Here is a 12,789-nt window from a genome sequence, read left to right as displayed (position 1 = left end):
ATCTAAACCACATGGAATTAGATCAGAGGTACTGTCCCACTTTTAAAGTTTGTGGAATTGTGCAAGGGAAAGTAAAAACACAGTCAGTTAAGTTTTATCTTGAAATATTCTTAGTTTAATTGGACCTTTGGTATGCCTTGTGCCTGTTGTCTCTGTTTAGGAAATGATCAGAAATCCTATCAATACCCATCATTGTTAGCCTAACATGATTTTACCTCTTGTCCATTTTAGTTGAAATGGATAGTCTTTCTGAACTATCCCAGCAGGGTGCCAACCATGTCAACTTTGGCCAGCAGCCGGTCCCAGGGAACACAGCCGAGCAGCCTCCGTCCCCCGCACAGCTCTCTCATGGCAGCCAGCCCTCTGTCCGGACCCCTCTTCCGAATCTGCACCCTGGGCTTGTGTCAACGCCCATCAGTCCTCAATTGGTCAACCAGCAGCTGGTGATGGCTCAGCTGCTGAACCAGCAGTATGCAGTGAACAGACTTTTAGCCCAGCAGTCCTTAAACCAACAATACTTGAACCACCCACCCCCTGTTAGTAGATCTATGAATAAGCCTTTGGAGCAACAGGTTTCAACCAACACAGAGGTGTCTTCCGAAATCTACCAGTGGGTACGTGATGAACTGAAACGAGCAGGAATATCCCAGGCAGTATTTGCACGTGTGGCTTTTAACAGAACTCAGGTCAGTTTTGTTTTATTTGTTCAGGTTCTTCTCTCTCTTTTGCTCTCTTTTACTCTCTTTAGTCCCATCTATACTAACGTTTATTCTTTTACTTTGTACTAACATTTTACCCTTTCTCTTCATGTGATCATATTATCTGTCCCTGGTGGTGCCTAAATTTTATCATTCCTTTTCCAATCATAAAACTCCTCTACCATAAGCTATGTACAGATTGATCCTGATTTGGGAGTCTTGAAAGAATACATTAAATATCAAAAATGTTTCAAACTGGCTTTACCTGTACTTTTACATAATGGAATCATGGACTGTTAGTGGTGGCAGGTTGAGAATTTTCATGACTTGGTCAAGGCCATTGGTGGGACTCCAGGCTTCTAGCCTACTGTCTTTCCCATGTTACTACCCATCTCAAACATGAGTATATAACTGTGCCCCATTGAAGTTCCTCTACAACTTAAAAAAAAAATTGGGGACTCAATAGCAATTTCTGCCATTTAATCCTGAGTAGCCATTTAGAAAAAAAAAAAAAAATGACTTATTAGCATAAAATGTTTCTTAGCTTTGTCCTCTCCCCTCTTCACATTATTGTTAAGTGTTTTTCCCAACCTCATTATGAGGCCCTGGGGTAGGTTTTGTCTGCAGGCCTCGTCTGCAGACTTCTCTCTGAGATCTGCATATGCCTCTTGTGTCCTCACCTTTGTCCTCCTGCGCAAATTCCTATGAAGATGTAATCATCATGGAAGAGGTTTAGACAGACAGAGAAAAAGGGTGATATTATATGTGAGAGCCCTAATATAAAGATATTTGAAAAGTCCTAAACAAATTCATTCTATTAAACTGAATGAGAGGATTTTTTCATTTCTTTTTTTGGAAACTGGTATGATACATGTGGCATTTATTTTTGGCCCAGGCACACAAACACACACCAGAAAACCCCCTAAGAACATGTAACCTTGATTAGAATGAGGACATTATGTCTTTTCGACTTTCTTCTATTACCACTGTCCTCTCTTCAATTCTTTGGGGGCCCTGATTCATACTTTTCTCTCATATATGTTATTACATGTTTGTTTATTACATGATTATAAGAATAAAATTCTGATACAAAAATAATCTAGTATTAATTCCTGTTGGCAGAGTTTCTATACCTAGGAGGATCCCAGCTGTGACTTATTTTTGGTTTGCCTTAACTGGATTGAAAGTTAGGAGGCCTGGCAAAGCCTTTAACTCAGTATTTATTTTCAGTTTCTTTATCTTTTTTTTTTGTACATCATTTGTCTGTTTTTAAAAGACAAGTTGCAAATGTTATGTCAGGTTAAAATTGTATGGTTTTTACCTAGTTCTATATTTTTACAACTTAAAAAAAATGTTTATTATTAGCTGGTATATTTAATATGACACCAAATTCAGCTGGAGATAATTATTAAAGAAAATAAAATGAATGAATGAATCAGTCAAAAGTCAACCTTCTAGATACTCCTGTTTCTGGCAGTATTCATTTTTGTAAATGGGAGTAACTGCTAGTAGTTCTTAGTACTAGGTGAAAAATAGGTCTTTATATATAAAGTTCAATAAAATGCTTGTTGTATGGAATTAAAAGCTCACAAAGACAATATTGACATAGACACAAATGACATACAGATTTACTGATAAGCATTTAAAAAACTGAGTAAATTATTTCTTAAAGCATGAAGGAAAGTGTGTGTTACGTGGTGAAGAATGACAGGAGTCCGGGGGAGGGAGGTCAGGGTGATGTAGTTTCTCTTCTCTTAGGTTATGATGTCATAGCCATTACTCTAAAGAGTTGACCATTTGTTCTGCCTTTGGTTCTCACATTGACAAATTCTATAGGTACATATAGGATTCGTTACTGGAAGAATTCTCTTTTATGCCATATTGATCTCTTTGAAAAGGCTGTCATCTCTGGGTTAACTTCAAAAATAGTGGCTGTTTTGCTGAGGGTAGAGGAGAATAAAAACCTGGTACAGCTTGATATCAATCTCTGTTTATTAATGATAGCCAATTTAGAAAAAGTCATTACCAAAATATTATTTGGAGTCCTGGATGATAGAGAGGTTTGGTTTTAAATCCTTATATTGGTAATTGGTTGGGCCATATTTGAAACTGTTTGATTTAACTAAGAGTAATTTTCTGTGTACATTGACGTGTTCACTTTTGGGGAACTAGCTTTTGAACACAAGCATACTTGTATTTTTGGTGGTCATTCTTAAAAACCACACACATGCATGCATGTGAACACAGCTGCATTTATTTTAATGATTATACATTCATATGAATGCATGTAGTGTGTTTATTTCAAACTGTATGCATTTCAGTAAAAGCAGGTGCGGAGTGAGTGTATGGTGTGAGTGTGGAGTACGAAAATATACATGCTGATGCATATGTATAGAAAGGAGCTCTGCAGAGTTAAATCACACATCATACATTGTGTGCACTTATTACAATGTGCAATTCCAACTCCAAGTTTAAAATTTAATGTAAAATATGTACATTACCAATACAAAGTTACATGATCAGAAAAAAGATTGGTGCCCTATAAGCACTATGTTAAAACACCAGTATAATAGATAATGCTGTTATGACTTGAGAAAATTCAGTCATTGACATCTCTGTATAACTTTAAAATCCTGGATTTCATATTTTAATTCTTAATAGGGGAATTTTCTTATTATAATCGGGTCTCCTAAATTAAATCACACTCCTCTCTTAAGACTTTCACACATGACTATTTTTTTAAAAAAGTCTACCTTTTCTGAAAATTTATGGTGAAATTTATATAATTACTTGTTTTAAAGACTTTTTCCCCATTTGAATTGATGTGCATATGTTCTTTAATTGCTACCGAAGACACCAGCTTTTAGCATATGCCATTCATTCAGTTATGCCTAGTTGATGTCTTTTTAGTGGAAACCTATGGCTAAAAATAATTGCTGAAACTTCTAGATTTATACTTTTCTATAGTTTTTAACTCACTTCTCTGTATTATTACTATTAAAGGTTGTGATAGGAGAAAATACATTCTTTAATGCCTTTTAAAAACTAAAACCCAGAGTTTAACTCTGATTGCATTCTGTGTCCCCCCTCCCCCCCACCTCTTGTCTTTGGCACACTTTATTTTCCAGTAAAATAAAGAATGAAGATGGATTATTCAAAACTGATAACAGTAATGGACCATCATGTAATGTTTTATTGAATTTGAGTTCTGTAAATTACGTGGTAGAGAGAAATTTTCCTGCTTAAGTATAACAGAAATTGCTACTGTGTTTCTATAATTCTTCACAGTGTAATTTAAGAAAAGTCCACTATCCATATCACTATTAAATAAAAGGTAAAAAGGTGCTATTACCCCAATGTGACAGCTCTCGCTTAGCCTCCCAAATGACAGAGATAAATGTGTCTGCTTATAACTTACTTGGCATGAGTCCAGCATAGTAGGTAGAGTTTGAAAATAGTCTTTCACCTGGACTTGTGATTAAAAATTCACCAACAACAGAGGCAGGTAGCCTCGAAGAATATTTCACATATTTTCTTTTTAGGAGGGAGGTTTTATCAAATCATATTTTTCTTTTGAGGGCTTTGAAGTTCCATGAAACTGATAAAATCTATTTGAATCAGTGATTATGTTCAAAGAGGAGACAAATGGGAGGCCAGACAGGCTTTTTGTTCAGATTGGCAGTCTCTTTTGCTTATCTGCTGTTTTAAAGAATTCGTAATTAGCATTTGGAAGTACTGATAATATTTATTGAAAGATTTTTTCTTTCTTTTACAATTACTAATGAATTTTACTTGTAATAACTTGTAAATTCTTTTTGGAACATAAAAAAGGTTTAAGAATTCATCAGTAAGTTCACTTTTTAATGGAAGAAATTAGAATTCTCACTTAACCACCATGTGATGACAGTGCAGAATCATTTTGTTTCCATATATAGAGCACATATCAAATTATTTGAAGATGTGAAGTCCCAATGAAAAGCGGGTTCTCATTTCCAATAAAATTAATATTCATGAGGAGCTGGTAACTTACTGCATAACAAATTCTCAGATTCTTTTCAGAAACAAGAATGGCTAATGATTTTGTTTAATTTTGTTCAACAAATTTGAGTACCTATGGTACACAAAATTGATATATTTTAGTCCTGGTGTTTTAGTATATTCTCTGAGATAGTAAATAAGGTACATGATGACCTTGACATATTATTTTTTAGCATGAAGAATTATTGGTAGGATATCCCTCTTACTATCTTCTTTGGATTACTATAAATGACCTTGACCTTACTTGGCAAGCCTGAACTGTATTTTCGACTATGGAAAATGGGAAACGGGCCACATACATCTTGAATCCATAAATGCAGCTGTTCAAGTAACAACAACCTGAACAGGACCAAAACATTCATTCCCATATCTGGATTCTAATAGCAGTCATTTTGCATCCAGAATTATTCTCAAGTGACATGATTTTTTTTCTTTTGTAATTAACACATTCTAATCAAAACATTTTCTAACAATATTTTCAAGCGTTTCCACCAGGGGGCACTCCCCTCATTGAAAGCCTGGGCCAAAAAAAAAAAAAAAAAAAAAATCAAACCCAAAGGTTTCTAAAACATCCGAGATGTCTACACTGGTTGCTTAGAGCTCTTTGACTGTTCAAGGTTTGAAATACCACGTTAGACCGTCCACATAGTACAAGCAGAAAAACTGTACTTGTTCCAATCAGATAATTAAGTAGAAATAAAATGATTGCCCCTAAAACACTTTATATGCTAAAATAGGAAGTAATGCCAACATCAGAATATGGATGGAGAAGTTTCTAAAGTCTCTCCCAAGTGACCTGCTATCTTCTGCTCAGTCTCATGTTAGCAAGACTTGATAGAGAATATTATTATATATATTTTTATGTGTTTGCTTTTCTCACTATAGTTCTCTGCTGTCTCTGGAAACATTTTTAATAGAAAGAGATGAAATATTTTGTTATTTGAAATTTATAAATGTCTAATTTCAGATCTCCCAAATATAATAACATCCTAAATATTTATAGGCTCTCTTTTGACCTAATGTATTTTTTAAGTTACTAAATACTTAGTATAGGTAAACGTCTTACCAAGTGCCACATAGCTTTTCATTGAAAGCTCACCTTGAGTAAATTAATAATTACCATTAGAATTTACCCATGGGTAGCATATCTTATTCTTAAGTTTCTATCACCCATTTGTAATTTTTTCCTTTTGTGGTCTGAATAATTAATCTACTTAGTAAATATTTATCAAACACCTGTAGGTACCATACTGGGATGACAAAATGAGTATTAGATTATTATACTTAAGGAATTTATAACATTCTATTTTACTGTATGTTTCTCTCTCTCTCTCTCTCTCTCTCTCTGTTTCTGTATAGTTAATATATATTACTTTGCCAAGCACTTGCTTTAACACGTAACATTTGGTAGGGAACAGTGGAGAGCAAAGATGATTTTTTTTACACCTATTTGCAGACATTTTTTTTGAGATCTGTATTTTTTGGTTCCAATATGACACATCAGAAACACAGTCAATCTGATTACTTGGCCTTGTGCAAATTAAATAGCTAAATGATTGACTGCCTGTTTGACTGAATTTTAGTTAAATTGACTGGATGTTTTGCTCTTGTATAAACACAGTTGCAACATTGCTTGTCAGTATTAAGAATGAAAGGACACATACCCTTCATTCTTCAGTCACATTTCTTATCATGAAACTGAAAGTTTGGGTCTTATTTCCAGGCTTCAGTTGCATTGATCAAGTGAGAGAATAAAATTTACTCCTAAGCCCCCTGAGCCTATTGCAGGTCCTTTTTTAATAACCTATAAGTCATTTTCAAAGTAGAGAGTGCTTTTATGCTATCTGCACCTAAGTGTTATATTTGGGCAATATGATACTTTATCTCTGACGAATTTGGAACAAAACTAGGTTTGTACTTCTAGGAAACCATGAAAAAACCCAAATGTTATAATCTTGGGGCTTGATTGCTTTCACATGATACTTTACTGCCCCTTCCCCAAATATGCCTTTCACCTTTTCTGTAGGGTTATTGAAAAGTAAACTTTGCAAATCTTGTGTAGAGATCTTGACAACATTTTATTCTTAACTATATTGTGATAAACTGATTCTGGCTATATTCTGGCTACATTTAGAAAGCAAATGTGCCTTTATATTCCAGGCATTATTTCATGTGCAAGACTGAAGAGGATAGGACTCCTCAGCCCCTATCAAATAGAAAAATTTTCTAATCCTATTTCATATAATCCCTTAAACAAAATTGGGGACAACCACCCATTTTTTGAAAGCATTCTTTCAAAAAACCTTTTTAAAGGTTTATTATTTGGTAAGAAAGGCACTTTGAAGGAGTTTACTAATTGTTCGTAAATTTCTTCTATCACTAATATTTTTATTCCTTGAGAAATTTGATAATCATAGAATTTGATGATAGTCTTTTCCTTGGCATGCTATGATGGATTTTTGCAATGTGAGAAAGGGGTTATATATTTTTAATTTGATTTATGGTTTCTGAAGTTCAAAATTTCAACTTGTTACTTGGAGGTATAGCATAGCAAGATAGTATTTAGAATCACTGGAGTAGTCAGCATATAGTTTCCTTAAATGGTAAATAGAATCATTTGTCATTGACTCTAATAATTTGAAAAGTAAGGAATAACTTAAATTATCACCTGTGAAAACAGCATAAATCTTAGATGATACTTTCATTACATTTAATATGTTTCAGTTTATTTTCTAGTATTTTCTTTGAAAGTTTTATTTCTCTAGAAATAGCTTTGTATCTTTACATATTGGGCTGTTGGCATTCCACTGCCTTTGTCTAGGCAGCTTGAGAACTATACAGTTCAATGCTGTTGTATTATGAGCATTTCATTTATTCTTAACTTCCCTCCATCGTCTCCCTGTGAAAGATTTCATGGCAAGTTAAGCTACTCAAAGGAAGGAGACCAATTAGGCCGTTTCAGTTTATGTTATATGTAAAGCAGATGCTTAATAAAATTAAGAATACAATTGAGGCTCTCTTCTCTACCACTTCAATTGTAACTAATATATTCCTATGTAGAATTAATGCTTCTGACTGTTCATTTTCTAAACTGAGTGGAGAAGAAAAGGGAAGATCATCGCTGGCTGGGCCGGGAACAAGAGCAAGCTCACTCATTCTGTGCTTTTCATTCTCTGCAGGGCTTGCTTTCAGAAATTCTCCGAAAGGAAGAGGACCCCAAGACTGCCTCCCAGTCTTTGCTGGTAAACCTTCGGGCTATGCAAAATTTCTTGCAGTTACCGGAAGCTGAAAGAGATCGAATTTACCAGGATGAAAGGGAAAGGAGCTTGAATGCTGCCTCGGCTATGGGTCCTGCCCCCCTGATAAGCACACCGCCCAGCCGCCCTCCCCAGGTGAAGTCTGCCTTTCCTCCTTGCTCTCCTTTTGCTTTTTAAAAACTGTCTGGTGAAGAATTTCAACAAGAAATTAGAAAGATGGATGTAGATTTTTTTTTAAAAAATAAAAATTTAGTTGCTGGAAGAGAATTTGGTCCCAAATCACTAATTATGATATAAAAACAATAAGCTACTAATTAGAGGAAAGAAAATTGCTTTGTGTTGCTTCATCTGTGGGGTTCTTTGGGGGTGAAAAGTAGTATTTAAATGGGATATTTGTCTGTGCTACTACTAAGTAGGTTATTTTAAACTCAATGGGGAAAAAAGTTAGAAAGTCAGTTTTATTCCTATGTTTTAGAACCACCATTTGAATAGTAAATAAGTAAAAATAAATAGATAATTCCATTTGTATTTATTCTTTCCAATACGAAATGCAGCTGGTACCAATTACATATCATCTCGTTTGTAATCTTTCATAATTAAGTTTAATATAATCCTTGAAGGCAGCTTTAAATGGGGCTGATAAGGAATTCCATCTATATTTCCAGAAATGGGCACATTTTCTGTTTTCCAAATTTTTACACTTTTGGGGAAGGACCAGTGTCACCTTCTAGGTAACACACAAGGCCAGACTCGATGGGCTGAGGGACAAAGATGCGTCTGTATTGGTATTTTTTTAAAAAATTAAGTTTAAAAGTTAACCTTATAACCGTTATGATAATTCAAGAAGTTAATTTTCAGTATAAACCATTAGATAAACGTTTGATAGTGGATTAGACTCATAATCCATAAGCAAATATATTTCTTACACTTTTAATTTGGGGTATGTACAACTCTTTAAAATAAGGTTAGCTACAACTGGATAAAAATTGAATACAGAATATAAATTTAAAGTATGTAACATACTGTCATAATGAAATTGTATCTCGACGTTAATTTCTTTTTATTAGTAAAAAATAATAATGTGTTTCCAAGTATAGAAATATAGAAAAAGCTTATTCAGCACTAAAAATGAAACTGGTACAGATGCTTGATAAATAGGGAATAGACAAAATATTCAGCCACTTGTCGAGGATCTTGATTATGTTCTGAAATGGTTATATTTTACAAATGTTATATAAATCCATTTTCTCCATTTTATTTAATGAAAATCAACTAAGTCTTGATGTCCATAGGAGCAGACTATAAGGAAGTCATTGCTGTAATTGTGAATAAGAAACACATGTTTTTCTAGCAGAAAAGAATGGCATTTGTATACATACATACATATTCACTTGCCTATATACACACACACAGTTATTGAATTTGACCTGTAAAGCCTTCTTTAAAATATTTCTTAAAAGAATGAGGAACTCTTTATATAGATATATAACTTTGGTAAGAGTAACTAAGTAAAAAATATTGTACTTTAGACTTGGTTAATACAACTGCTGGTATTTACAGTTAATATACATACCATCATTACTTAACTTTCCTCTGTTATCACCGAAAGGGCTCTGGTCAGAGAGTTATCTTACTTATCATTTAATCTGCAAAACTAACAAAAGAATGGCTTACTTAAGACCAATAAGAACTTTAGCATTCGGCATCTCTTTTTCTAAGAAAAAAATATTCAAATATTTGACCTAGTGATTCTTAATACAGCCTTTGTTTCTAATTTTTCTAGGATTTTAATGCTTTCCTTTTCCAAATGTTATTCTGTTATCCTTATTCATTAAGGTTTTTTTCTTTACCAAAGTTACATTAATTCTTAAGTGATATTTCTTTTTATATCCTATTAAGATACTCTTGAGTAGCTTTCCTATATATATGTGTGTGTGTATACACACACACACACATACACACACTCATGTCTAAAGACTATAACTGCTGATAAGTTGGGATAGAAAATATAATTCGTTTTGGTTTGAATTATTGATTAACTGGTTGATCCACCCTTAACTGTATTTGTTCTCAAGAAAGGTTGAGGCAAGCCCTTAGCTAGGAGAGTCAACCAATGATGAACATATAAAGTGTGTAAAATTCTTTCAAAGAAAATATTTTTTCTATTAATGCAGTATTATTGGACATCTAACCAAATTCTGAAATGATTATCTGATATATGTGTATAATTTTATTTCACTGCTATAATATAAATCTTTACAGTATCTTATTTGCCTCACTGAGAATCCTTTTGCATTATTTAATGTTATTATAATAGAGCTCACAACCAGTTTGTTCACCTTTTATTCTTTAACAGTAATTCAATGAATTAAATTTTGAGAATATTTTAATGGATTAAAAGCATTATCAATGTCAAACGAGTCTTTTAGATTTGAGAAAATGTGTTAAAGAGCAGTTGAATTAGTACTGTTTTGAAGCAATTGAAATCTAATGCTTAAACTGGAACCCATACACCACACCTAAGGTTTTAATACGCTTTTACAAATGATGAAAATAGAAGGGGAAAAAAGGATGAAACCATGGACACAGAAACAGGCTGCAAAATTTTGTCTTTTTTTAATTTTCTGTTTCGCCAGATAAGAGTCTATGCGAAATCACTGTGCATTTCATTTTCCCCCAAGAGATTCGAAACATATATTGAGACAAGTCTCGGGCTTCAGTTAGACCCGAAACCTGATTTCTTTCTGAAGAATTGCATGTTTCAGGCAGAGGTCCATCCCTCTCAACTCACAGAAGACCCCGCCCACCCTTAATCCTGAGAGGTTGGGTTCTTTTCCAGCCCTTCTGTAGAGTTTAGGTCATGCGAAAGATGATTCGGACGTCCTTGGTTCATACCAGACCGGGGACCTAAACTGTTGAGAGATTCACATTGTAAATCATCTTCAAGAAAAGACTCCCCTGGTTTTAGTCAGGGCCCAGGTTTTATTCTTAGAAATACCTCCCCTGGAAAAACCCACACTAGCCTTAGAAATCGCCAGAGCTCTTGGCTGGCCCTGCTTGGGTGAGAGGCTTCTTGTGCAGACCTGTGTCTTGTGTTTCAGTAGGGGCAGCCATGCTGTGGGCTGCTTCTCACCGGGGCAGTAGGCTCTGGGCCAGACCTGTTTACTGACAGCGTATTTTCACAATTGTACATGCTCTAATTCAAGAAAGAACACCGTGCACTTGATAATGGTTCACAGTTTTCTCAGCACCTTCATGTACATTAATTCATTGAATCCTCAGACCAACCTTTTTGTGGGAGAGAAGATGAGAAAACCAAGTCAGGTTTAGCCAGAGTTTTCCAATCCCGATAAGTCTGTTAATCTTCCCCCACCTCAGGCCACCTCCTTAAAACACAAATGGACGTTTTAGAAAAGGGAAAATGAAACTTGGGGACCTTTTGTTTGTCATTGAGGATGAAAAGTTTTATTGTTAGATTAGGAGAGGAAGACACATGAGAATATTTTCCTGACAGAATACAATGACTATTTGACGAGTGATCCATGAGCATTTCTGAAATTGTGGAGGAAGTAGCCCCTTCCAGTCTTTCGTTGTATAAAAGCACCCGGTCCCTCCAAAGCTCCCTGATCTTAAAGGTTTCTTTTCTCACTTTTCTTAGCAAATTTTCCAGATGAGCTTATTAGAGAAATTTTATTAGTAATAATTAATGTTTATTTTTCTGGGAATTCTCTGTTTTACAGAACAGATCAATTTTAAGTTGAGGACTTCTATTTAGATGTGCGCTCATTCTGGTTTTATTTGTGTGTTTTAATATGCGTGACTTTTGGAGTTACATTAGCAATTTCTGTTTTCACAAGGACTGTTTGAAAGCATATAATTATCAAGTTACAACTTTGTATTAGTTATATAATTCTTTTTTTCCTTTATTTTTTTACATCTCCTTATGTAATTCTTTTATTCTAAAGATGTGATATTTTATTACGATGCTTTAGAAAATGTATGAAGTTCATATAAGCAATATATAATTAATTTGGTAGCTGTACTCCTTTGTCACTTTACACTAAATCCTTCTATAATATAATGAAACATGGGTCCAGTTATGGGCAGCAACTTAATATGTGATTAATGTTTTATTTCTTATGAATCCCTTGACCAGCATTATTTTAAGATCTTTCTTATGTGCTTGTAAAGTGTGTCCCATTAATAGTCATTTTTTAAAAGCTAGAGGACTTTTAAAAGTCCAGATTTCGAAAATAATATTATTTCTACAGAAGAAAGAAAAGTGTAAAAAGATAGAACCATAATACTAAACACCGTTAATATATAAAAATTTGAGAATGTGGACTATGTTCCAGCACCAATAAAATGCCTTAAAATAGCACATTTCTTACATAACATTATTACTAAGAAAACATGTATCGTTTACATACCTTGAAATATAAATTCAGATTGGCTTTGTAAAATTAATGATAAAGCCATTCACTACTAAAAATTAGACATTAACGAGCTAGGCTTAGCAAAGGGCCACCAACAAGCGGGTCCAGCATGTCTTTAAAAAATAAGAATTTTTTCAAATAAGTCCCCTGTAACATCATGACCCAGTATTGTTGCAGTGGTTTCTAAGATAAGCACTAACATCAGACAGACTTAGGTTTAGATCTCATCTTTCCTTGCCCATGGACAACTTTTTTAACTTCTTCGTTTTAAGAGCATTTTATCAATTTTTTAATGGGGAGGTAATGGTGCCTACTCAGGCTGTTGTGCAGCTTAGAGTTAATGTGTGTTAGCATGACACA

At 34.2% G+C, this 12,789-nt stretch overlaps 1 protein-coding gene across 3 annotated transcripts in view; it reads left to right on the top strand.

Annotated features, from left to right (window-relative positions):
• Positions 1-12,789, top strand: part of SATB1 (SATB homeobox 1) — a 77,903-nt gene that overhangs the window by 30,285 nt on the left and 34,829 nt on the right. For all 3 annotated transcript variants that reach the window (XM_011355712.2, XM_023531027.1, XM_011355505.2), the window contains exons 7-8: positions 232-686; positions 7,916-8,128. In XM_011355712.2, coding sequence (XP_011354014.2) covers positions 232-686; positions 7,916-8,128 — 668 coding nt within the window. The remainder of the gene's footprint in view (positions 1-231; positions 687-7,915; positions 8,129-12,789) is intronic.

The sequence above is a fragment of the Pteropus vampyrus genome, unplaced genomic scaffold, assembly GCF_000151845.1.
Source record: "Pteropus vampyrus isolate Shadow unplaced genomic scaffold, Pvam_2.0 Scaffold1, whole genome shotgun sequence".
NCBI lineage: Eukaryota > Metazoa > Chordata > Mammalia > Chiroptera > Pteropodidae > Pteropus > Pteropus vampyrus.
This window is presented reverse-complemented; position numbering and strand designations above follow the sequence as displayed.